The sequence below is a fragment of the Panthera onca genome, chromosome B1, assembly GCF_046562875.1.
Source record: "Panthera onca isolate mPanOnc1 chromosome B1, mPanOnc1 haplotype 2, whole genome shotgun sequence".
Classification (NCBI taxonomy): Eukaryota; Metazoa; Chordata; class Mammalia; order Carnivora; family Felidae; genus Panthera; species Panthera onca.
In genome coordinates this window covers 102,001,584-102,029,317 of record NC_138342.1, presented here as the reverse complement: position 1 = coordinate 102,029,317, position 27,734 = coordinate 102,001,584, and the positions used below count along the sequence as shown (strand labels likewise).

General features: G+C 37.9%; 1 protein-coding gene and 1 long non-coding RNA gene across 6 annotated transcripts in view; one reads left to right on the top strand and one right to left on the bottom strand.

The window, feature by feature from the left end:
* LOC132692140 (uncharacterized) overlaps positions 1-18,918 on the bottom strand; it is a 45,837-nt gene extending 26,919 nt beyond the window's left edge. For 2 of the 3 annotated variants that reach the window (XR_014137619.1, XR_009616200.3), the window contains exons 1-2: positions 18,693-18,918; positions 11,583-11,648 (exon numbers count right to left, since the gene is read on the bottom strand). This is a non-coding gene — a long non-coding RNA (uncharacterized LOC132692140). Of the gene's footprint in view, positions 1-8,644; positions 11,649-18,692 lie in introns of those variants that run through there. The other variant, XR_013555162.2, reaches the window with a different exon arrangement.
* The window catches only part of TNIP3 (TNFAIP3 interacting protein 3), a 92,400-nt gene that overhangs the window by 43,359 nt on the left and 21,307 nt on the right, over positions 1-27,734 (top strand). For 2 of the 3 annotated variants that reach the window (XM_060654266.3, XM_060654267.3), the window contains exons 3-8: positions 11,876-11,962; positions 15,611-15,691; positions 17,378-17,443; positions 18,899-19,030; positions 22,258-22,386; positions 27,059-27,178. In XM_060654266.3, the coding sequence (XP_060510249.2) occupies positions 11,876-11,962; positions 15,611-15,691; positions 17,378-17,443; positions 18,899-19,030; positions 22,258-22,386; positions 27,059-27,178 (615 nt within the window). Of the gene's footprint in view, positions 1-1,518; positions 1,803-11,875; positions 11,963-15,610; positions 15,692-17,377; positions 17,444-18,898; positions 19,031-22,257; positions 22,387-27,058; positions 27,179-27,734 lie in introns of those variants that run through there. The other variant, XM_081795567.1, reaches the window with a different exon arrangement.

Below are 27,734 nucleotides of genomic sequence, written 5' to 3'. Positions count from 1 at the left end.
TTTTTTTTTTTAAGTTTATTTATTTTGAGAGAGTGAGAGAGAGGGAAGGGGCAGACAGAGAGGGAGAGACAGACCCCCAAGCAGGCTTTGCACTATCAGCATGGAGCCTGACACGGGGCTGTATCTCATGAAACGTGAGATCATGACTGAGCTATAATCAAGAGTCAGATGCTTAACTGATTGAACCACCCAGGCACCCCTATTTCCAGTAATTCTTAGAAACAAGGATGCAACTTGGGAGTGAGAAAGAAAACTGTCCAAATTTTAATAAGATTCACTAGAATTGAATTTGCTTAAGAACTTGTTTTGTCTCTGGATTCTATTTTGTTTTAACTGAGAGGCAGTACCCCAAATTGGCTTTTAGTAACTTTGCACAAGTTGAGGGAGGATTTCCCAGTAACTGAGGACAAATTCTAGATCCAGACATTCTTCCCAATGTAAAAAGCCCTGGGAAAATTCTTTTGATGATTCAGAGAGTAATATAAACTTATGACACTTGGAAAGACAATAAAGGAAAAACTTCCTGCAAAATACAGTAAGCTGACACACGTTTTCTGTAACCACATTGTTAAAAAAAAAAAAAAAAAGCTAATTTCCTCTTCCTTATTTCCCTTTTTTTGAAAGCTAAGCTAGTATTCTTTATCAAAATACAATTTGGATGATCTAAATCTCGTTTTCTCATTTGTAAATTGGATTCTGATAAGAATACAAAGTGAGTGAAAAAGTAAAAGCATTTCATAAGTATAAAGAGCTAAACTAAACAAGCATAGCATTATTGCCATCACCATCACCATTATTTTTATGGTAGTAGGGTGACCTTGAACCCCCTCTATTTATTTTCCATTTTTCTCATATAATGAGTAGCTTCTTTGAATCCCATTATCTAATTTCAGTAGTGATGGCTTTGGAATGTTTTAATCCTTTTTTTTCTTCCTAACAGAAAAATATGTTGTTACATGAGTATTTGTTAACTCTTCATTAGGAAATGCCTGCACAGTTGGCTAGCTAAGCTCTGCCTGCATGTTCCCAGGCCCCAAGAAGGCCTATCTTAGGTCAGCTGCCACACCTTGTGCTTGAAGCTCAGTGTTGGCAACCTGGGTGAAGTCACTTACATGAGCCATGTATCTTTCTCCATTTGTAAGTGCAGCTATTAGTTTTGAGTCTTCTAATTCTCAAAGTATAATCAAACTTCAAAACTAAACAGGTTAGTGGGTAAAGAAGCCAAGTTGTGTTTCCCAAAAATATTTCGAGTTAAATTGATTCCATGGCTAGTCTAAGACTTATTCCTTCTTCCATTAATAACAAGGATTTTTAAAGCCTTCCACAATGTATGATTATCAGGTACATGTCCAGATACAGAGATCTTGCTGTGTATGCCCATCTTGAACTCTATTTTATAGTAAAGTATATCACCTGGCACAACAGAAAATAGAGACACGGGTCTGTAAGCTAAAACTGCACTCTAAGATGCAAGAATTAACTCTTACAAAAGAAGGAAGGCAAAAGCTCTCCCTAACATTTGAGAGGCATCCGTTTGGGGTAAGAGAAGTGAAGCAATAAACTGAAACGCTTTTGAGAAGGACACTTTTTTCCTTACTCAAATGTTGCTCATTCCATTGCTGGGAGGATTTGCCCCAAGTTCCACAAGAAAGGGAGTTACAGAAAACTGGAAGATGCAGGTTGTCCTTGGAAAGGTGGAAGCAATAGGTGGAAGAGTATTCTTTCTGCCTCAGTGAAAATAATAATTCTGGCAGCTCCAGTTTTGATCACTTGGGTCTGGAAGAACAGCATGACAACATGGGGTAAGAGTTGGGGTGGAGGCGGGGTGGCTGCTAGAGGAAGCCACCAAGACTTGGAGTGAAGAGTGACAACTGGGTGGAAATTATAATTGATTTTATAATTCCAACTGATTAAAAGAATATAAGGTATCCAGGAGTCTGCAAAGAGAAGAAAGAGAGTTCAGAATCTCAGGGTTTCTACTGAACAGGTCAAAGGTGTTATCCTTCCTTTTAGAATTATTACTCTGCCTTTGATTGTCTTCTCCCACACTTGTATGATTTCAACAAGCAAATTTGAAAAAAAAAATTTAGATATGTCTTCTTTATTATGCAAGAAGAATAACATAAGCCTCTGGGTTAAGAAATTTGAAAACTTGTGATAGTATTAAAGAAGTGAAATATTTGGCTTCGGAGGTATTGTGAGTCATGTGTTCGTAAGAGTTGTTAAGCAAATGTGTTCTTTATGTTCGTGATCTGTTTAGTTTTGTGACAGTTTGTAGATCACTCATAAGGACTTCTAAACCCTGCCTGGCTGGATTTTGGGATCCAATGTCTCAAAAGCCTTGTTTCTCAAGCAAGACTTCCCACTTCTAGTTTGGTTGATAACAACTTCTTCTCACAAGTGTGGGAAAAGTACTAGCCAAGTGGGCACTGTCAGCTCTCACTGAAGAATGCTCATATCATTATAATGGCTACCTTCTAGATGAAATGTATTAAGACTTTTTTTACTTTATATTGTACTTGTGGGGAAAATAAGGCTCGACCCATAAAGTTTATAGATGTCTTTTCCTACAGTATTCTGGGGTAAGTAGCAAAAACTGAGATCAATTCTTTTTTTTTTTTTTTTCCCTTTCAGTGAGGAAGCTTTACTTTTTAAAATACTTTTTTTTTTTTAATCACTAAAGAGCAATTAGAAAATATTTGCAATTTTTCAGACTAGCATATTTTCTTTTGAGTCAGGCTCATTTTCAGACAAAACCTTCCTGATACACACTCTTTGCATCACCTGTGTTTCCACTGAGTTATCACCACAGGCTCCTCCGATTCCAGCATCATCTTTATATACACATGCTTTTTCTTAATTATACTTAGTTATATTTTTATTTAAGAATTGTATGTAAATCTATGTATATGATGTTGGAATGTATTGTCTCAAGAAGAAAGTAGTCTCTTCTATGTAAAATGTCCAAGCTAATTACTTGGTAATTATGAAATGACACAGAAACAATGTCATCATCAATGCAGTGGTCCCTCTGATCTTCAGATTTATAGTCAAAAAACAGAAAATATGCGAAAGACATGTCTGTTTTGTGCATCTTTATATCTTAGGACTTAGCATAGTCCCAAATCCATAGTTCATAATCAATAAATATTTGTTATAAGAATATATACATGAATGAAACTGAGGTCAATGCATGAGCTAAGTAGGATAAAAATAAAGCAATCTGCATTCATATGGAGTGGTAAGGGAGAAGAGAAGAGAAAAGATTAAATTCAATTCAGTTAACATCTCTAAATTTCAACTTAATCTTTGTTACCATCAAAGATACCTTTCCTGACAAGCTTATAGGGCTGTTATGAAGTTCAAATTAAAGCAAATAAAATGTTCCAAACCACAGAGCTCATGTGTGTGAAATTTTATATATATATATATTTTTTTTTTTTTTTTTTTTTTTTTTTTTTTCCTAAACTGAATTTACCTTTGGTCTAGGACCCCCATCCTATCTCATAGAAGATAATTTAATCTGGTTGGCTACAGGAAATGTCAGTCATTTTATTGTTTTCTCAGGCAATTTTATATTGCAAAACTTCTCTCCTCTCCCTCCTTCTCCCCATAATGGAACTTAGGGTCTGTGAAGCAGATTTTGTGACATAATCCAAGTGGAGTAGCATTGTCAGATGTAGAAATAAAAGTACAGGATACCCAGTTAACTTTGAATTTCATACAAACAACAAAATATTGGATGGGGCATAGTTACACATAAACAAAAACTATATCTGGAATCCAAATTTATCTGGAAGTCCCGTATTTTTTTGACAACTTTAGGGTGAAAACATTTAGGCTTCAATAACCCGCCATCTCACGATGCCATTGGGGCTAATCTAAAGTACTCTTTATGGTCTTTTCATTGACCTATATCCTCACTGCAGTCACTCAAGCTTCCATACAATTCAATTCATCTCCTATCCTCAGGGCCATATGGTAAATATTCCATCTTCCTCAATTGACCACCTTTACATTCTTCTCAAGAAGGTAGCAAATTTCTGGTTCTGCTTCCACAGCACATTAGGGTTGACCTGTCTTAGGACCTCTCTACCTAGACATGCCACAAAATCTCAGCAAGGTACCATGATGGGATGGAGAAATTCTCTTCAAGACTTGCCCTTTGCCCAGGCTTCACCCAAGGGTGAGGCTAAAGCTGTCTCTGCTCTTTGCTGTTCAATATGGGCAATTGGATACATGATGGATGAGTCCCTAGAAGTAGGGGAATGGGGCTCCATTTCTTCATGAGCCCTCAAAACCATCCAGATACTCTTTTACTCTGATCTTCCTCGTTTCCCTCAGGCCATGAAACCACTTGAAAGGATAGCCACTTGAAAGGATTTTATGACATACACCTATACGTCCACAACCTCAGTGTTGCCACCAATGTTTTTCTCTACTTGTTTACCACACATCTATCCACTTAGTCACCCCTCTTTCCATCAATCAATCCACATTTGATTTTGGATCAATCAAATAAAATCCACATTATTTTCTGAGGTATTTCAAAATAAACTGCACGAAAGGAATTAGTCTTTAAATTTTTTTAACATAATTTTCAGGAAAAAAAATGCTAGCTTTTGCAATTCAAAGCTTTGGTTTTCAAAGTTGGTTTTGGTCTCCAGAGTTTGGAGAGTCTATTTTGAAAATGACAGGTTGAACAGGGCTGTTTCTCCCTTTGCATTTACAGCAAATTTAATCAGTGCTGGAGACAAAAGATACCATTAACCAAGTAAACAAAGGAGTGGTTACATAAAACAAAGAGCAGTGTTCATTTGGAGGGATCATCAGTTAATACTTCAAGATATTAACTTGTCTCCTAAGATGTAAAAAGCACTGTGCACATTTAGGAAATATTACTGAAGATCACATTTATGCCTTTTAAGAATTCCCACATAGTAGGACACCTAGCTGGTTCGGTCACTTAGTATCTGACTCTTGATATTGGCTCAGGTTGTGATCTCATGGTAGTGAGATCAAGCCCCAGGTCTGGCTCCATGCTGAGCTTGGAGCCTGCTTGGGATTCTCTCTTCCCCTCTCTCTCTGCCCCTCTGCCACTTACACTCTTTCTCTCTCAAAATAAATAAATAAACATTAAAAAAATAACAAAAGTTCCCCCATAGCTTGTACAATTATTTATATTGATTATTTATTAAATAGTAATCAAGAGTAAGAGAAAATTAAAGGGGGATTTTATGGAGATAGATATAGATGATACAGATATAGACATAGATATAGATATAGATATAGATATAGATATAGATATAGATATAGATACATAGATATGGATAGGTAGAAAGATAGAGATAAATGATAGATAGAGAGATAGATCATATAACCAAAATAGGAAAGGGTAAAATATTTATACATAAAGAGAATAAAGTGAATAAAAAGTGAATGAAATAGAACAGTTTAAAAAAAAATACATTGGTATTCCTACTTGATCTTTTTTGATTTTGAGGCAAAGTGTATAACTCTGTATATCACTGTGGTCGTTATCCTCTGAACTGTATTACGAGAAGCAGAGGTGTGCTATGATTTCCTACTGAAAATTCATGCATAAACTGATTCATTCAATAAAAATGAACAGTATCACTACTCTGAACTCTGAAGGTACTATGTTAGTTCCCAATGTTCAAGTGATAAAAATTGAGTCTACTACCTTCAAGAAGCTTACAGCCTCACAGAAAAGAAAGGTACATAAAATTCATGACTGTTTTACTGTAAATACTGGAAGTGATACTTCACAGAGCACCCTGGGATCACAAAGGAGGAAGTAACTTAACACTACTTTGGAGAGCCAAGGGAGACTCCAGAGGGGGACTGATGGTCAAACTGGCTCAGATCCTTTAATACTTTGTGCAGTGCTGAGAAATCTTCAGACATGGAAGTTGCATAAAGTCTGCAATTTTGTAAAGACTACAGACTAGTTGGCAAAAGTCAATTTGCCCTAAGATGTATCTGAGATGCACTAAAAACTAAAAGCGTATAGTGGAAACAGACTTCAAGCAACACTTGTAAATTGCATGAAAAAATTGCTTCAGAGTTACAAGCTGGAGAGACATAAGCATTTAGCCCCCATGAAGTTATAGGATTTGGGACTCCTCTCTCACCCAATTCTCTTAGTCCAAGCCCAGGCTTGGGGTCTGAAAGAGAGGTGATTTACTAGTTTTGAGGCTAAGAAGCTGAAATTCTGATCTTTATATCTTTCATAGTCTCTTAAGAAGGTAGCTGATTCAGGAATATTCTTGATTTAGTTTTTGGGTAGGGAGGGGCCATTATATGTGTCTGAACATTATGTGCATGTGAGTAGGTACTAAAATAATTGGCATTATTTCAGATTTGAGAAATATGGAATGAACACAAGAGACAAAAATTATTGCCAATGAAGTTTACATTCTAATGGTGGAGAGGAACAAAGAAGAAAAATATATAGTATCTTATATATAGTACTATGGAAAAATACAGCAGGAAAGGTAGATAGAAAATGCTGGGTTGGAGAGCAATTTTATATTGGGAGGTCAGGTAAGAACTCAAGAAACAGGTGACATTTAAGCAATCACCTATTGAAGGTGAAGGGATGAGCCATGTGGATATTTAGGAAAAAGAAGTTCTAAGCAGAGAGAACAAGGAGTGTGCATAACAGGCTCATGGGGCAGCAGTGTGGACAGGACACAGAGCAGAGTGAGCAAAGGGAAGAACACTGAGAAAGAGGCCAGAGAAGCACAGGCTACAGTGTATTTGGTCTTGTGGGCCACTCTACAGAGTTCTGCTTTCATCTCTGAGTGCGATGAGAAGTCACTGAAAAGTTTTGTGCAGAGAAGTGACATGAAATGGCATGTTCTTAAAGACTCACAATAGCTACTATATTGATAATAGATGGAGGAAGGGAGCAAGAGTGGAAGCACAGAGGCTATTAGGTTATTGCAATAATCCATGTAAGGGATGCAGGTGGCTTGATCAGTCCAAAGATGCTAAGCGTCTTCCCAAGGTCACATAACTAGTAAACATAGAGGTAGGATGTGACACGAAGTCAGATTTCAGCCCCTATTGGATGCTCTCTAAAAATTTTCATGTGAATAAAATCAGGACACAAGGGGCGCCTGGGTGGCGCAGTCGGTTAAGCGTCCGACTTCAGCCAGGTCACGATCTCGCGGTCTGTGAGTTCGAGCCCCGCGTCAGGCTCTGGGCTGATGGCTCGGAGCCTGGAGCCTGTTTCCGATTCTGTGTCTCCCTCTCTCTCTGCCCCTCCCTCGTTCATGCTCTGTCTCTCTCTGTCCCAAAAATAAATAAAAAAACGTTGAAAAAAAAAAATTAAAAAAAAAAAATCAGGACACAAACGCTAAAGTTCTCATTTTGAAAAAGTTATTAAAAGGCATGTTTATTTCACCTCGCCACTCTCTCATTAAATTGGGTCTTGCGCCAATGTGTTGCTCTCCTTTCTGGTATACTTTTGAAGTGCCTGCAAAATGTTCAGATAAATTGGATGCAGGTTGTGTGAGAAAGAGGAATCAAATATATAAACTCCAAGATTTGTAATATAGAGCATGAAAGTCACCATTGACTGTAATGGGGAAGACAAGTTTTATGGGGAAGATCAGGAAATAGGTTTACGCAAGCAGAGAAAGACGTAAATCCAGATAGAAATGACAAGAAGACAATTAATATAGGAATCTTACTGATTCATTCTGAGTGCCCTAGATGAACTGATTGTTAAATATCTGGATTACCACACGCTGTTAAATATTTCAAATATTGTTTTTGATAATATCTACGAAGTGGTATTGCAGTTCTCAATCTCACTCATTTGTTACATAATGCATATATCGAGGTCTATTTTTATAAAAACGCTACCCAGATCATGTAAAATTCTTTTTCTCAGGGATCTTCAGTGGCTCCCCCTGGCCTATGCAATAATCTCAAAATTTCTTAATGTGAAATTTAAAGTCTTTCACAATTTGATCCTAATCAACTTTAGATGAGCTCTACTCTAGTTACAGTGGGCTCATTACAATTCTTCATACTTAGGTTTGTCCACTTCCATTCCGTTTATGTTGTTCACATTATAGCAATATACCTCAGCTTTTACCATCTATCAAAATCCAATCCACCCTTCAAGGCCCAGCAGAAAGTACAGCTCCTTCCATAAGGATTAAGGCTGGGAGTGAGCTCTCTCTCTGAATTCTTGCAGGCAAGCGGATATATATTATGTGTATACATATTAATTTAATTGGAAGCAGGGACCTTTGCTTATTTTCCTTTGGCATCCATTCAGTGCCAAGTGAAACATAAATGATCAATGGTCCTTTCCTTTTTTCATATTATTTATTGCACAAATAATTTGATCAATGTCCCCCTATCTTTAAGATCATATTATTACCAGTAGTATCTAAGTTTTTATATGTGTTCTCACAAGTAGCAAGATGACACTATTAGGCCCCTAGGAGAAGGACACTATTACTATTCTCATTTTACAAATGTGGAAGTTGCACCTTAGAGGCCTTAAGCATCATGCCCAATGTCACGGGTAGTGAATGGGAGAGCCAACATACGAATCTAGATGACCTGAGTCAAGAGTCAGACCTTTTTGTCACCAGCCAAGGCTCTCAGTCCTGCCTGGATAACACACTCACCTAAAAATTCATGCAAATAGATTCAGGAAGCAAAAGAGGTTTTCAACCTTCATTCTAAAAGGATAATAAAAAAAGGGGGGGTATGTTTATTTTACCTGATAAAGAATGCCTCCTAGCATTTGTAGAACTGTGATGATCTGTCTTAGACTAGTTCTGAGAGAATTATCATCAACTCAGATGAGAGTTACAAACTAACTAGTGGCTGGTAGTTCCTTGGTCCTTTTTCTTCACCATATCTCTCTTTGTTAATTATTTTTCTCTGTGTAATATTTTAGTGACTTGAAAAATGAAGGCTCTTCAGAATCCCCTTGGAAACACATCTTTTTCTCTGAGAGTTATTGCAGCTAGTAAGACTTCTCACAAAACAAAGCTTGACTGAAAGCCAGACTCTTTTTTTTTTTTTTTTTTAGAAAGAGAGAGCATGAATGGGGGAGTGGGAGAGAAAGAGAGAGAGAGCGAATCTCAAGCAGACCCTACACTCAGGGTGGAGCCCAACACAAGGCTTGATCCTCTGACCATGGGATCATGACCTGAGCCAAAATCAAGAGTTGGATGCTCAACCAACTGAGCCACCCAGATACCCCTAAGAATCATACTCTTAAGTACATAGTACATGTAAGCGGGCTGGAGGTGAGGTAAGAAGGGTATATGTAACAGAAAATGTCCAGTTTATTTCTAAGACTGGCCTAGTGCAAGCTCCTATTTTCTCAATCCAAACATGGGGCTCTCCAGAAGAGTTATTGTTAATTCATAAATTACCACATGTCTCTCTGAAGCTAATAGAAAATCTGTTTGCTGTTAAACTGCATAGCAGAAGACACAAAGGAATTGTAATGAAAAATGTAATGGTATAGGATTTCCATTCAATGGAAGCCATCACACCACGCTGTGCTGAAACAGTTGAGTATGCATCAGGATACTGTACAGAGGAGACCCAAAAGACACCAAGGCCAAGTACTGTACTTTCTGTCAAGAAATGATCTTTCCAACTACTTTTCTAGGTCAATGTTACCATATCCACTGGGTTATTACTACCAAATACACAGATAAGGCTGAAAGGAACCCTGAACTACATCTATATATCTCTATCTCTATCTATCTCTATCTCTATCTCTGTAGCTCTATCTCTGTCTCTGTCTCTATCTCTATTTCTATCTCTATCTATATATAACTATGTTGTGGGGGATAGCGTTTGGAAGAAAATATTTTATTTTTTTTTAATATTTATTTATTTTTGAGGGAGAGAGAGAGACCAAGTGGGAGCGGGGAGGGGCAAAGAGAGAGAGGGAGACACAGAATCTGAAGCAGGCTCCAGGCTTCGAGCTGTCAGCACAGAGCCCAACATGGGGCTCGAACCCACAGACTGAGAAATCATGACCTGACCCAAAGTCAGCCGCCTAACCAACTGAGCCACCCAGGCACCCCTGGAAGAAACTATTTTCATGTTAGAGTTTTCTTTTTCTTTTTGGATGAGCAGGTTTTAGTGTTAATGAAGTGCCAGTCTCCAGGAAATCTCTGCTTATGTCCCCTAAAATCAGATCATATGTGAGTCATAACTCTTACTTTTAGAAATCAGAACAATTTGATTCCCACCTGCATTTTTGGATATTGCCTTAAGGAAATATCACTCCATTTCACAAGTGTACCCCCAAACCAGACCAAGAAACTAGCAAAAAACAAAACCATGTATACATACACACACATAGCAAAAAGTCTGTAAATGTGGCATGTAGATATTCATCAATTTATTCACTCAGCAGAATGTGTTGAATATGTGCTGTGTGTCACAGTACTGTAGATACGGAGGTGAACTTACAAACGTGTAAATACACTATGTAAATTCTAAGTAAAGGCTCTGTCTGGTTGGTAAAAGGAGATCAAATAAGGTTATGGGGTAAGAGAAGCATTAGCCAGGTCAATTAAGCATTTCCCAGGTCAACTGGTTGGAGGGGGCCCAGACAGGGGAATGTTCCAGCCAGAGAAAGCAGTAGGTGGTAGGTACATGGCTTGTTTCAGGAAATGAAGGGGGTTCAGGATGGCTGGATCACAGGCAGAGTTAAAAAGTGGTGCTAGATATGAAGTAGGAAAAAAAAAAAAAAAAGACAACAGCCACATCTTAGATACTCATCATTCTCTTTTAAAGAATTTGAATTTCAGGAATTGTAGGATTTATCTTGCATACAAGTGGCTATCTCATAGGAAGGTGTAAACAAAAATGTAAATTAAGTAATTGACTGTAAATTCTTTATTTTCTTCCTTCAGCAACACATTCTTTTCTTTCTGCATTCCTGGCTCTACTGTGGTCCCTCTCCTCCAAGTCTGGAATGAGGTCTTCTGTTCTACCATGACTCATTTGTGTAGCTCCAAGCATCATCTTTGCACGCTTTTATCTGCATTACCCAGTATTTCATTACCTCAATACCGTATGAGTCAACTCATGAACACTAAAATATTAGTGCCAAAAAAACAAAAGATTGAACCGCAAATGGATCATGGAGAAATCTGGACTTAACAAACTACCATCAAGACAGTCTTAAACTTGAGAACCAAGTTTAAACTTTCTGCCAATATAAAACATTAGCTTTCCAAACAATGCCCATTTTTGCTGTAATGAATTTTCTCTTTTAGTTCCATAGGAATTAGTAGCACGTACAGAATTACGTATGACTCATTAAGTTCCACACAGCTAAGCTCACAGCTAGAAGGCATTGCCAGAAAATCTTGCCTTCAAGTGAGCAAGTAACTGAGTTGTCAAAAAGTCAATAGTTACCTAACTCTCTGGGAAATACAATGAAGTTATGGCAGTCTGGCTACTGAGGAAAGACTTGGTTTGCCCAGGCTTTCTGTGGTAACTTCCTCCTCCAGTGGGAGAAACTGCCAGTAAAGGAAGAATGACAATTTACATACCATAGTGAGGCTAATCAGCCTCTCCCTTAGTCACAGCCTGCCTACTTGAGACATCCTGGGAAATCCCTATTTGGAAGAGAAGAAAAGTTAAAATCACAGATGCTGTGCTTATAACCTTATTCTGTGTAATTCATATACAGAGTCACTTCTGTTCATTTGTAATGAAAAACAATTGCTGTTATTTTCCACCATGAGTTAACAGTGCGGTCTTTTAAAAATTTTGTATATTTGGTTTCACTTTAAAAGATACCACAAGAGACATTTTCTTTCTCTTTTTCTTTCTGTCTTCCAAGACTCCAGGAAAAACAGCTTCCATGGCATGTTGTGTACAGGGCACAACTAGAATGAGTGCAGCAGAAAGTTCTTCGGAGCATGGAGAGGTAAGAATACATCTTTAGGGGATGAATTGACCATATATATTATAGCATCAATTGCATTTTTAATGGTTAATTATGCAATGATGGATAAGAGTAGAAATGGCTACTTTGCTTTCTTTAGATAATAGCTGCTCTGTATTTTTTTAAACTTTTTTAAATGTTTATTTATCTATTTTTGAGAGAGAGAGAGAACACAAGCCTGGGAGGGGGAGAGAGAGAGAGAGAGAGAGAGAGAGAACGAGAGAAATAAAATCTGAAGCAGGCTCCAGGCTCAGAGCTGTCGGCACAGAGCCCGACCTGGGGCTCAAGCTCACTAACAGGGGGATCATGACCTAAGCTGAAATCGGATGCTCAACGGACTGAGCCATCCAGGCACCCCTTTGCTTTGTATTTAATCAATGTTATTTAAGGAGGAAAAAGTATCTGGGTGACTGTTGCATTTTCTTTGATCCCTCTGAGCTCCCCAGTTCTGTGGGCTCCATATTTTGCTCTTGATTTAAAGAAATTTGGTTCAATATAAATTTCAAAAAGAATATTTGTACAGTTGGAAATAGAATACAATATAGCAATAAAGTATCCCTAGTAAAATATTTATGATGTACAATGAATACCATAGTTTTTGTTTGGTTACTGGTTACTGCAACACTTACCCAACTGAATGAATGAATGAATGAATGTTCTTTCTTAAAGTTCTATTTAGAGATAAGCCAAGATATAATAGCAAATTAAGGGAACTCTTTTGTTCTTTAGATACTTAATTTAGCGTGTCAGGATTTGAATATCTTAGAAGTTGGTCCAGGTGTTATGGTAAATGAGAAAGAAATGCCCAGACACTTTAAACACACATTGCACCATATAAGGAATAATTGTTCTGTAAGTGGGGCCCTTAGTATAACTAATGACTAAAAATCTTTGTGTTTATTGAAACATCAGACACCTTCATTAGCAACTGGAAAGCAAAGCAAATACAAATGAAAAATTTCCCCAAATTTTGTGTTTGATTGACTTTGTTCCATTTTAATACATACCTGAGACACATGAACCATAGTAAAATAAATGTTGATTAATCTCCAGAGAAACTCCTGGTGATACATTTATGGCTTTTAAACAATTCTTATTACTGTGCTTTCTCTCTCTCACTTGCAGGTTTAGTATCTAGCTTTTCAGTAACTTTTATTTATAAATAAAAAATCAAAGTCCAAAAGTTTTAGTATTTCTTTCCAGAGAAAGTTATATATGGCAAAAAAAAAAAAAAAAAAAACCATGCACAGTATATAATTAATCTTAATGTGGATTCCCCGAAGGTTAAATCATACAAATGTTTGCTAGACACAGATTTTTTTGTCTCTATCACAAATAGCAAGGGAACTTTTTAAGGACCCCAAATCTGTGTTCCCAAGAAAGGTCTGAAATAGGAGAACCTTGAACTTTAGTGTGAATCACTATAACCTCTGAAATTTATTTAAAGTAGAGAAGGGATAAATACGCTGAGCACAGAGGATTTTTAGGGCAGTGAAACTATCCTATATGATACTATAATGTCATTAAACATTTGTTCAAACTCATAGAATGTACAACACTAAGAATGAACCCTAAAGTAAACTATGGATTTGTGTGATGTGTCAGTAACTATTCATCAATTGTAACAAATGTAACACTCTGGTGGGAGATGTTGATAAAGGTGTAGGTGTGGGGGTAGAAGGCATATGGGAAAACTCTGTCACCTTCCGCTAGATTTTCTTGTGAACCTAAAACTGCTCTAAAAAAATAAAGTCTATTAAAAAAAAATGGAGGCGCTACAATTCCCTTTTCAGAAATTCTTTTTCAGTGTTCGTGGTGCCCTACATTTAGCATGCTTCCATAGTGACTTCTATGTGTTCTTATAGTAAGAACCACTGATCTGGAATCTGGTCTCACTGTATCTCTGCTTTGCTGAGCTCAGGTTACACAACATACAGTTGGCTCACAGCATTTTCCAGATCAAAGGTACCTAATAGTCAATCTGTTCTAATCCAGAATGAGTCTAGACTTCCTAAAAAAGGGACAGCCCAATTTTAAGACCCAACATATTTGTCACCTGGATTTTGATGTTACTTCTGGAACTCAGCCAAACCAGCTTCTTGAGGTCAGAAGCAAATAGAATAATTCTGAATTTATAGACACATGGAAGAATATCTTTTAAAATGAGGTCTTAGGGGCACCTGGGTGGCTCAATCAGTTGAGTGTCCGACTTCAGCTCAGGTCATGATCTCACAGCTCCTGAGTTCAAATCCCACATCAGGCTCTGTGCCAACAGCTCAGAGCTTGGAGCCTGCTTCAGATTCTGTCTCCCTGTCTTTCTGCCCCTCCCCTGCTCACGCTCTGTCTCTCTGTCTCAAAAATAAGTAAACATTAAAAAAAATTAAAAATAAAATAAGGTCTTAACTGTACATGGGTCTAGGAAGAAGCTAAGAAAACTAAGGGCAGCTTCTATAAAGATGTAACATATGATCCAGCCCTAAAATATTGAGTGAGACATAGGTAAGCGAGAAAAGATAGAAAAATAGTTTTATAAATCATTTCTAATGAAAAAAGTCCTTGAAACCCCATGATGATTGTAAAAGAACACTCCCTGTAAGTGCTTTGGCAAAAGCCAACATGTTTTGAAAATATTTAATTGTTCATGGATATCTTTAATTAATTTCCATAACTATTGAGCTTGAAACTAAGTAGCAGATTTAGGACAACCCTCATCACCAGATTTGTTGTACTGTTTATATGACTCAGAGATGAGATGGTAACAAGACTATTGAGTTACTATAGAGAAAACAGCACTTAAGTGAGCTTTGTTGGTGGTCCATTTAGACAGATGGCCCACAGTTTCCAGAGCATTTGTGCTTTCTTTAAATAAATACCCCCAACACTGAGAGGGAAAAAAAAAAAAACTGAAAAGAAAGGTGATTAACTTTTTCGTTGTGCCAGTGATTTATTATTTAAACTTATAACCTACTGGCTTTATTCAAAGGGCTGGTTAAAATTGCACAATACCAGATAATCTATGTCAATCTCTCTATAACATAATTGTATGAAGGACACTGAGGTAGCTAGTTCATTACAGTCTTAGAATGGATTTGCTGCCTTTTAGTTTTATGTCTTTGTCTGTTTTTCATGATGATTCTGTCATTCCTCTGATTTTTGTCAGGGCCACTCTTCAGATATGGACATGTCTACAGAAATGACATTTTAGAAATGTTTATTACTCTGTAAATACCCAAAATGTATCCATGAAACTTACCTGATTTCCATAAGCATTATACTCTGAATTTCCATTTTTTGGGAAAAGGATTGAAATCCAAACTCATAAAATCCTAATTTCTTGTTTGACTAATGTATACATTTATAATTTATTAGAGAATTATTTTGTTAATTCATATAAAGGAATTTGAAATATAATATAATGCTTCTTCATCAACAGGTCTCTATGAAGGAATAATGGTGTAAGGATTGTTACCCCTAGAATAAGATATTTTTATAAATCACAATAGGAGAGTTAGCCAAATGCATAGAGTTTGTGAAGGACAACATTTCTCCTGCTTATTTTATAGAAGATTTTGTTTCACAATTTCTCTCTTTTTTTTTTTTTTGTTTTTGTTTTTGTTTGTTTGTTTTAAGCATGATCAATCATCAAGCAGAAAGAACTTGACAAGTTCTCTTGAACAAAAGATAAGGTGCTTGGAAAAACAGAGAAAAGAGGTAATTTACAAATATTAGCTGAAGCAACATGTATCATGAGTTAATGCTGAGAATAAAATAGAGTCTAGAGTCTTTTATTTTTGTTATTGGGTCACAGTATTTATCTCTAGGATTTTGGACTGCATTATTTTGAGAGGAAGTACTTTTTTCTTATTCACCTGCATTTCTCTTACCCAGTCTTTCAGTGTTTGTGTAAATGAGTGAAAAATGACAGTCATAAATCTAATAATTATCTTAATTTTTCTCAAAACTTAGATGTTTCCTCCACATGGACTATGTGAGCTTATCACCTGTGCCTTATGCCTTGCAACTTGACATACCTTGAAACTCAAACTGTCAAAGGCTTTAGGTGTAATTGACTTAGGCACTATGATTTCATGAGCTGGGTATCCAGCCACATAGGGGTTAAGGAGCATTATTGAAAAAAAATTTTTTTGTTGTTTATAAAATGCCATTAGGAATGTGATGGATATTATTATGAGTTCTGTTTTTCTGAGTTTAATGAATGTTAGAACCTCTTTATTCTTCTTGAAGATGAAGAAGTGAAAAGTGTAACAATTTTAACACTGTGTATGTTGTCAAATTTTAAATTAGTTTCCTAAACCATTGTATATGTTTTATCCTTCATGTTCTTCTGTATGGTGCCTTCTACTCCTCTTTGATATTACATAAAATATTGTATCCTTCTGGAAAATTATTGAACTATAGCAGGGTAATGTTACCATGGCATAGAAATGTTAATCCTTAAAATGCCAACAGATAAGATATCTTTATATAATAATATAATATAGTCTATACTAAATACCCATAGCTATTTCCAGCATAAGATTTACCTAGGGACTGGGTGTCTGGATTAGATATTTTGTTTTATAATTAGGAGACTATGTTGCTTCCTTTTAGTCCTTGTAACTATCTTCTCAATCTCTGTCCCATATTGAAAGTGTTGGAATTTCTCTTGATGTAGGAAGTTACAGGCTTCCCTTACAAGAAAACTAAAACACAGGACATAGTTTTTTTTCTTCCTTTAGCACATGATTTTAAAGCTTCTAAATTGCAGCCTAAATTATTTCTAAATATTCTTATGACAAAACTATTATTCCTTGAAAATCTATAAATTCAAAACGGTGATATTATCCATTCATTACATATACATTACAAGTCATGTGTTGATTTTAAAAAGCACAATATTGCAAGCACGTGATGGTAAGTTATCAGGATTTGGAATTCATTAATATAAATTCTGCTTTAGAAAAGCTAGAAGAAATATTTAATTATAATAATCAGTGTAAGCACACAGAAAAATATGGAAAGGTTTGAAAAAAGACCCTCATATATTAATAAATCTTACAGAAAACCATCAATACTCCCAAAGTTTTACTGGATTTTGATTGTATTAAACAAAGATGAAAATTTCAAATAACAAGCAAAGTTGAAAGTTCTAATAACAGTTCAGCTGACTAGTCAAGATATACGTAAGGCTAAATGGTTTTTCATATGTTAGCCAGTTATACAAAGAGGGAGTGTGCTCAATTCAATCGTCCCAGCCCTACAAGAACTTGGTGGAAGGAATACTGTGTTCAACCGTGGCTTGCAAGTCTTACTAGCCCCCCAAAAGTGATTTCATTTTGGCCAAATTTCCAAATGGGCAGAAATCCATATTGATTCACCAAATTTTAATAATTTCAGCTCCTGGAAGTTAACCAGCAATGGGATCAGCAATTTAGAAGTATGAAAGAGTTATATGAACGAAAGGTAAACACCTCTCTGTTTAGTATTTGCTTTAGATCAGTAAGCTGGGGGACCAAGTCTGTGAAGATTCTCACTGGTTGCAGCTGAAGGAGACATGTGGCTAGCCAACTGTTGAAAAAATGATGGGTGGGGGGGTAGGGAGAAGGTGCTGAGTGCATTATTGGTCTCTTGGTACTGAAGATTAGTGAAGGATATCAGTGAATTATCTTGAGCATGGCAAAAAAAAAAAAAAAAAAAAAAAGGTACTAAAAATAGCCTTTAGCCTCTGGCGATGTCTCTAGAGTTCTTATGCACATTCATCATAGCTCATGGAATAACCTGTTTTGGATTTGTTACTAGCAGCCATAAATACACAAAGTTATATGTGAGGTAGGATATGGCTTAAAGTTAATACTGTTTTATACGAGGCCATTTCTCTAATTCTTTAATTAGTTGGCATAAGCTATTTACACAGATAAAGAAATGAACAATGGTAGCAGTGACAGTGTGAGGGGAAGTGGGGGCATTCCCTCTTCCCCCTACAGCATATTGTCTGTCAAGAATCTTTTGCTTTGATGAGAAAGAACTTTTTGGAGAGAATATCTTTTAATAGGTCAAAGTCAATTTGTAATTTAAATTATTCCACGTTCAAAAATAGAGAAAAGGAGAAAGTAAATTCCCCTAAATAATTCAGAATTAAGAAACCTGACCACAAGTGAGTAACAGAGCAGTATTGCTCTCTTCTTCCCCATTTTGATACACTGAAGCATTAAATTTAGTAAGTGCAGGATAATGCTCCCACTACAGCAGGCCTGTTATATTCAGTCTGGGGCAGCTTTGGGGTCTCCAAATTTTAAAGAACATGGTCCCAGAGAAAATGTGTAAGCTGCTCAGGAAGAATGGCCTGCAGGTGTGTGAAGACCCTTGGTTAACAGTGGGCATAATTCCCATCTTTGATAAAACACCCTTTTCTAAGGCCTCTCTTACTGGACCATCATCGCTCTGAGAACTAGCTTGGCATTTCGTAGGGCGTCAAGCATTGCAGATTACTGAGGAGTTAAAAGCCATGTCTGTTTTTCTCTGGCCCAGGCAAATTCACTCACCCCCTAACCCCATGCTGCCCTTTTCAGGTCAGGCAAGGCACATTTTGAGAGTTAGGAATAGAATGACAGGCTCAGAAGCGTCCCCATCTAAGATCTAAATCTTTATTCTCTCGGAAGTGGTGTGGTTTGGAGAAAGGAGGGAAGGGGCTTAAGGCTGTTTCGGTGTTTACCTTTTCCGGTAGGGGAAGCTCTTCTTAAGTGCACAGGTCCTGACTTTTGCTAAGGCTGGTGGGAAATAGAACCTCTCTTAGGGGCCGCCCAGGAGTGGGGGCGTGTCCGTCCCTGCGTGCACGGGGTGGGAGAATAAATCCGGGGGTGGGAGGGGGTGTGAATTTCAGAAGTGGTGTCTGCCACACTGTGTATACGACTTCCTCAGGTCGCAGAGCTGAAAATGAAACTGGACGCCGCAGAAAGATTCCTCAGCTCGCAGGAGAAGGAGCGGCTTCAAAGTCAGAGAGAGAGCGACCGGCTGCACGACCAGACCCGCCAGCGGCTGCAGCTCGAGGAGGTGGGCGGGGCTCAGGGAGAAGACCTTCCTGGCCCCGGGGCCTGAGCACGCTCGGCGGAGAGTGGTGGGCGGAGACTGGTGGGCGGAGACTGGTGTGCGTAGGAGCGGATGGGTTCCGCAAGTCCCCGGTTCTCTGCAAACTGGAGGAAGGTGATGCACAGGTTGCGTCCTCCTTTGTTGTCCAAATGAGCAGGCCTTTGCGTGCCAGGCTCTACCCGCAGAGAGTGCTGATCCATAGATTTGGTGCCATCTTTCTAGAGCATTTCAGCCTAGGAGATTAAATTTACCCTTTTGCTTTTACTCAGATACAGTTTTTATTTCGAGTGTTAATAATAATGGGACACTGCCTTGTGTTTGTACAGCTGCTTTTGAGCTTACATAGTTTTACAAATAGGTATTGCGTTTGTAATCATAAAAAATAAAACATTTAAAAAACTGCCTCACCTTCACCATCTCATTTAACATTCTCAGCCCATCTGTGAGGGAAGTGGTATTTCTGCAATTTTTTTTTTTTTAGCTTATTTATTTTGAGAGAGACAGAGACAGTGTGAGTGGGGGCAGAGTGGAGTTGGGGGGGGGGGGGAGGGAGAGAGAGAGAGAGGGAGAGAGAAAGAGAATCCCAAGCAGGCTCCGCACTGTCAATGCAAAACCTGATGTGGGGCTCAATCCCAGCAATCAGGAGCTCATGACCCGAGCTGAGATCAGGAGCCCCACCCTAAACCTTCTGAGCCACCCAGGTGCCCCCTATTTTTGCCATTTTAAAGCTGAGATGTGAAGAGGTTACAGGACTTGCCAAGCTTGCCAACCTAGTACCTGGGAAAATGGGATTTGAACCCAGCCTCCAAATTTGAAATCTCCATTAATCCCCACTGAGAGCAAGATGGTGGCCATTAAGGTGACAGTCTTCTTCTAAAATACTCTCAGTTTTACTCTTAGTTGTGGGGCTTAATGGATATTATAGAGAATGGGAGGAAAATCTTAAGCTCTAATGGATGCACTTTTTTTTATGTATGTTAAGAAAAAATAAGTGTAAATAGTCTCAGGTGTAGCCTTGTGACAGATATCATGAAGCATTGGCTGTATATTAACACGTGCACCAATCTTAAGGCAATAGCTGAAATCAATGCAGACAGCCGTTGGTGTAGATTTTCTTACCTCGGTAAGGTTCTCCCTGTCCCAGTGAGTCAGAGGAAAACAAACAAGGTTTAGCAACTCCCTTCTGACCCTGTTGCAGTCCCTTCCTTTTCCTGACCAGGAATCATGACAATTGTTCCCTCATGAAGTTGGAACCATTTACAATTTGAAGTCACTTTTAGATTATGTCAAATTAGAAAATGATTGGCTCATTTTCTAAGTGTATATAAGCCCACTCTATTTAAGTGAAAGCAAATAGGAATGTTTTCACTTAAAAAAAAAAATCACCTCACGTAGGTATCTTTTTTTAAAAAACTTTTTAACATTTATTTATTTTTTAGAGAGAGAGATTGAGATGGTGAACGTGGGGAAGGGCAGAGAGAGAAGGAGACAGAATCTGAAGCAGGCTCCAGGCTCTGAACTGTCAACACAGAACCCGACAGGGGGCTTGAACTCAGAAATGATGAGATCGTGACCTGAGCTGAAGTTGGATGCTTAACAGACTAAACCACTCAGGCACCCCACATAGATATCTTAGATCTAATTATTGTTTTGGGAAATATTAATTACTAAAACAACATATTCTAACGTGTGTTAGCTATTTTCTCATCTTGATTTACTTAAATTCCGGGATGTTTGTTTTATTAGGTTAAAGTTTCAGTGCCATTAAGAATTCAGTTCATTCCAGGAGTGCCTGGGTGGTTCAGTCATTAAGTGTCTGACTCTTGATTTCAGCTCAGGTGATGATCTCAAGTTTGGTGGGATTGACCCCACATTGGGCTCTGCGTTGACAGCGTGGTTTCTGCTCGGGATTCTCTCTCTCTCTCTCTCTCTCTCTCTCTCTCTCTCTCTCTCCCTCTCTCTGCCCCTCCCCACCACGCTCACGTGAGCTTGCTCTCCTTTTTTTTTTTTTTTTAATTTTTTTTTAACGTTTATTTATTTTTGAGACAGAGAGAGACAGAGCATGAACAGGGGAGGAGCAGAGAGAGAGGGAGACACAGAATCTGAAACAGGCTCCAGGCTCTGAGCTGTCAGCACAGAGCCCGACGCGGGGCTCGAACTCACAGACCATGAGATCATGACCTGAGCCGAAGTCGGACGCTTAACTGACTGAGCCACCCAGGCGCCCCTCCTTCTTTAAAAATAAATAAAACTTTAAAAAAAATGCAATTCACTCCACAAAAAATTTACTATCTAAAATATAAAATTAAGAATTAGAAGATAGATATTGTCAACTAACCTTGCTTCAGTTATGTAAAACAGAGGACTTTTTGAAGGTAATTGGAAACATGGAGGAGTGATGGCACTTGGACTTGTTGATCTCTCCCTTTTCAAAGCAATGACACAACAATACAGTGCTCTGAGTAATTATCTGTAGTGAAGGGTCTTATTTGCCTGAAGTTTTATCCTCTTCTCCCTCTCTTCAGTTCAGAATGATGCAGGCAGGATTGGTCTTTGAGATATTTCATATTTTTTATTGCAATCGTACTTTTTTTTTTCTTTGTAGAACTTTACTTACTTTTACTCAATCGCTTACCCATCACTCTGTAACAGTACATGGGAACTTGCTTATTCTCTGAACCCATTTGACCCTTGAAAGTGAGGACTGAGGATTTTGAGCTTTTTCTGGGGTCATGAAACTTACTTAGTAGCACTAAGGAGGAAAGAAAGATTTTTTTTCTATCTGAACCCTGTCCTCCAACCAAAGAATATTGCTTAAATGGAATGTCAAGGGGTGCCTGGGTGGCTCAATTGGTTAAACATCCAACTTCTGCTCAGGTTATGATCTCACAGTTCGGTTCATGAGTTCGAGCCCCTCCTTGAGCTCTGTGCTGACAGCTCAGAGCCTGGAGCCTGCTTCAGATTCTGTGTCTCCCTCTCTCTCTGTCCGTCCCCTTCTTATGCTCTGTCTCTCTCTCTCTCTCTCTCTCTCTCGCTCAAAAGTAAATAAATATAAAAAAAAAAAAATTTAAAGGAAGGTTAAGTGAAAATCTAGCAGGTTCTGTTTTTATTGTATTTCAGAAGTATTCCTACAACATTATCTCATCTGAATTTTATTGATTTCAGTTATGTTTTCTTGCTGTTTATTTCAGAAGGAAAAGGAGAGCCTAAGTGAAGAATTACATGAATTGAAGAAAGAAAATAAGCTTTTGAAGGAAAAAAACACTCTTGCGAGCAAGAAGAAGGAACAGTATGAATGTGAAATAAAGCGCCTCAATAAGGTACCAGTCCAGGTCAATCTGGGGAGCTGGAAGGAAAGGTCCCTGTAGAAAGAGCACATTCCTAACTGAGAGTCACAACACAATCTGTGCAGCAGTACAGCTCCTGGTCTTGGGAGCCTGCACAGGAGCTTCTCTGTAATTTTATAAGTCACTCGTAGCTGCATCTTTCAGCCAAGGCTTTAAGGAATACATGTCCCTGCAAAAAATCATCATGAAAAAGAGAAATGAGGAGTAACTTCAGAAGATAGTAAGAACTTTTTTTTTTTTTTAGTTCAAAGAACCACGTAAAGCAAGTGGGTGTTTGGGAACAATAGCATATCTCTTGGTCAACCACAAAAGTTTCCTGAGGAAACAGGCTGCTCTTTAAAATCATCACTATGGAGCTGAGTATGATGCAGACTGTATGGAATCATGCTAAAGACCAGCCCCAAGGCTGATATGGTGGCCTTCCAGAGAAGAAGGCTAAAATTCATTTTTAATTAGGGTGTGGGGTCTGGGGGATGGGGGGAGGAATGGAGGTAGGTGTGTTAGAAAAACACAAGTGGTTAAGTGCCTTGGCTTCAACTTAACTATTCGAAGGGGCTACTTGTGGAGTGCTGCCAAAGGATGACTCTAGAGAATTTGTGCATTTGTGTGTGTGTGTGTGTGTGTGTGTGTGTGAGAGAGAGAGAGAGAGAGAGAGAGAGAGAGAGTTTTATGGACGGATAGCTTAATTTCCCTGGGGAAGGGATTGCTCACTTATTCAAGTTAGTAATTAAATCCTTTGCTGTTGATTTTTCAAAGGGCCACATCAGATGTGGACCATAGGAGCACTTGTAGTACATGTTTGAGTCAAGATATTCATCTCTCAAGTTAGATATCTCTTGACCTAAGTAATAGAAATTGCCTTCCAAAACAAGAGTGGGTGATTGGCCTTGAAAAAGTGGTCAGTGCCTGTGCTTTTCGGACTGTGTATATTTTAGTCTGGACTGTGTATCTTTTTAGTGTTCAGAGGATCATTTAAAGATCCCCAAAGGGTTGAGTATGTGCCTGTATGGTTGACAGAATGCTTTACAAATGTGATGCTGCATTTGATCTGTTTGTGGGGCAAGTTACTGGTCAGGAGAAAATGGGAAAGTAGAGACTAACATCATAAACAATGCACTTCTCTATCCTCTATGAGAGGAAACAGTGTTCAGAGATACAAATTTAGAGCAAATAAATTTTCCCTTTTATCCTCTGTCGGAAATCCTCCACAGATGAATTAGAGGAACTAATGTTGGGATTATGCTTGAAATCTTTCCCATCTGTGATTTGTTATTTGATAAGTTTTCTTCTGCTCTCTAATTCATTTCTGTAAATGTTGACACAAGAATATACACCCTATAGTAATTAGAACAGCCATGAACTGTTTTTTGCTCCTATGTGTACCCTTAATTTTTGTGTCTCTGTATTTATAGTCTAATATTTTCAAAGTTAGTAAAAAATTTTTAACTCTTGTGATTATAATAAAATTGAGAAAATGAGAGAAATTAATTTGAGTAAAATTCAGGCCTTTATGCAAATGTCACCTTCTCAGAGGATTTTTCTGGCTACCCTAATTAAAATTACATATTCTGTCTCTGATATTCCTATTTTAATGTTTCATTGGAATTTATTGCTATCTAATATATATTTAATGTCTCATATTAATTACCCTATTTGTTTCCTGTCTCCCAATCTTGATTGTAAGCTCCATGAGGGTAGGACTGTGCAATCGACTTCTCTATTTGGCATAGTAGGCACAGTATTGAGGGCTCATGATACTTTTAGTGGCCTGTTAATATGTTTAATTTCTCTCAAAATCTGAAAAAAAATGGACCTTTAAGTCAAAAAAACATTTTCATATTAATATGAAATATATTCATCTTTGTAAGAATGCAGGTAGGAAACATAATTTTAATATGCATTTATTTGGAGGAATGGACTCACAAATACAACATAATGTAGCCTAAGTTTTTCTAATCTTTTCATCCTGTGTTCTGGATGCCAACAATAGGGCATTGCTCACAGTATGTTCTTAAATATTTATTGAATGGATAAATTAATTAAATAATTTAGCTGGTACATAATATGTTCAGTAGCCAATTCTGGCCCCAAGATTCATGCTTTTTTTTTTTTTTTAATTTTTTTTTTTTTTTAACGTTTATTTATTTTTGAGACAGAGAGAGACAGAGCATGAACTGGGGAGGGTCAGAGAGAGAGAGGGAGACACAGAATCTGAAACAGGCTCCAGGCTCTGAGCTGTCAGCACAGAGCCCGACACGGGGCTCGAACTCACGAGCCGAGCTGTGAGATCATGACCTCAGCTGAAGTCAGATGCTTAACCGACTGAGCCACCCAGGCGCCCCCCAAGATTCATGCTTTAGCAGGCATAACACACTACTTATGAGTAGTGAAAAAAAAGTAATAAAAGGATACTTTAAGCCAGATGTACTTCCACTATATCTATACCTTAAAATATCATTTAAAAAGCATAGATAGAAAGTGATGAGCTATGAAAGGTTTTTTTCTCATTTAGTGAATGTATTAGTATCTAAGGAAACGTAAGCAATTACTATTCATACATACACTGTGGATTGTTTCTTCTCTTAGCACAGGAATAAATAAAAGTTACTTAAAACGTTCATTTGGGTAGTTGATTTTGCACACCCTCCATCACAGCTGGAATTCAGGGCCCACCCTGCTTGCACTAGCAGACCCCCTGCTGACCCATTCACCACAGCAGAAATTTGTAGCATATCAGCTTAGTAATTAACATATGGTTTTCAGAAGTTCACACAACTCTGTGTACTCAATTCGGCTTATTTGCTTTGAAGGAAATACCCAAGGGCATTGTTTTCATTGAGTTCTTAAAGAGAAGCCAGATGTTTAACCAAAGTGAGAGAAATTACCTGAGGCTCCTCAGCCAATGCCACCCATGGGCAAAATTGATTTGTCCAACATCTCACCATTGTGAGATGGGTAGATCTGTTTAGTATGCCTGTGCTGATAGTAAATTACTATTCTGGAATAGGTTATAGGTATTTGTTCAAGGAAGTTAAAAAAACCCCAAGATGGAATAAATGTCTATTCAACTCACCTTTCAGTTATGACTCATTTGAAAATTTTCTAGAAGCCTGAATAGCATGAAAGGTAGACCAGGATATTCAAATATAACAACACCCACAAAAATAGTCTGTTCATAGGTGTAGAATATGAAATCGGCATAGTTGATTGTCTTTAACTCATTTGGCTCACCCCATCCTAGATTTTCTCCACTTTTAAAAATTGTAACTAATATACTACTTCTTAAAACCATGTAGCTTAACAACAAGTTCTAACAAAACATAAATTATGAAACAACTTTTATTGTTACTTTAAATTCTTCTTGGAGGAAGAAAAAAGTTCTTGTTTCTCTTGCAACTTCATGAAAAATGATATTTACATTAGGCTAGACAGTATCCATAGACTATAAACACATTCTATTAGGAAATTCCTAGCCTGCCTACAATATTTAAGACCATAACTTTGTTTTGTTTTTCCTACTTTTATGATCATATTGTACAGTAATGCAGGAAAGTAAGTTACAAATAGTACCACCGAACGAACATCATTGAAGCTACTAAAGAAATTCAGAGGAAGTGAAGTCTTGGAGTTCTGAAAGCGAAACGTTTCTGTTTGTATAAAGGGATCATTTGATAATGAGCAAGTATTCATATCGTATGTGGGCTCTGAGACCACACCAGGATGAGGTGTGTTGTGTCTTAATTTTGGCGGCCGTTTTATTGAACTCGATCATGAACCAAGGTCTTCAGGATAGAGAGAATGTATTCTATATGATCTGACAAAGTATAGGATATGTAAGGTATTATGGTCTAGTGAATAATGATGGTTGTCTAAGAGACTCTTGTTTCCTTCATCTCCTCACCCCACAGTAAAGCCAATAAGTTGTACTGAATGTCAAGAAAGCAGAGCTTCTCTGCACCCTGTAGTGAGTTCATGCATGTTTTATTGGAGAATAAATATGACTGTGGCTAAGCCAGGGCATGGTATACTGAGGAGGACAGTACAACAGATCTAAGGAATAGTGATCTGCACAGGTTCACATTTCTGTGGGTTTTCTTCTCTCCTATTGGGAGCAGGGCTGTAGAACACAGTATCACTCAAAATGTCATCTGGAACCAGCAGCGTCAGCTTTTGAGGATTGCAGATTCTTAGACCATCTCCTTAGATCAACTGTTTCAGGATCTCTGGGGAAGGTGCCCAAGGATTTGCTACCTCTCCAGCTGATTCTGATACTCTAATGTTTGAACATTATTGATAGAGTCTGCTTTTGATTGAAGCAGGAAATCTGAAAAAGGGCTATTGATATGTTTTCTTTTCATAGTTGGCTTGGTGGAGCAGGACATCCCTGACATCAGTATCGGAAGCCCTCCTTAATAACAATGACAGTTGAATAACATAAGCATCATCATGGAGAAAAGACAGATTCTGAAAAAAAAAAATCATATGCTAGAAAATGAGAAGGAAGACAAGTAATTCAGTCATAAAAGGGGCATCAAAATGGAGTTCTTTCTTGTGGGGGGGCATTTGAGATAATTCTAATAATCATAGAAGAATTCATAAGATGTGGTAACTCTCAGTTCAACGGTGTGCTTATCTTATAACCTAGGCTCTTCAAGATGCCTTGAAAATCGAGTGTTCTTCATTTCCGGAGGATTGTTTGGGAAAATCTGAACTGGAGTGCAGACATAAGGAGATGAGAACAGAAATGGAAGTTCTCAAACAGCAGGTGAGAAGTGGAAAGTGACATGATCATGTGGAGAACACAGGGCCCATTGTTCATGCTCCTTTGGATGGTTTTGGAAGTCTTCCTATTCAAAATGTGTCCAAAATTATTGCATTTATTTTCATTAGAATTATGTAATTTTAAGGCTTGATAAGAGAATATACATCGGCTAGCCCAACTTCCACTTTATGAAAGAGGGAATTAAATTTCAAATGGGTTGAATGGCTTGTCCAAGATCATACGGTTAAAAGAAGGACTTACTAATTAACCTTTTTGGTGAGATTTAATTAGCACTGGTCCAGAGAACTTCATGTAGACATGATTTATTTTGAAAACACTATTAACCCAAACCCTGGACCTTTTCAGCAAATGGTAGCAGCCACGCTGTTACTCCATAGCCGCTGGTTTCCAGGCCTTTGAACAATGAGGGCAGTTTTAAAGGGAAGTACTGTGCAGTGATCATAATCTCTGAAGAGCCAGATCTGCTCATCTACCGCCACATATGGATGGCACCACCTAGCAATTTATTGATGCACTTCTCCTTCCTCTTCCCCTCTCA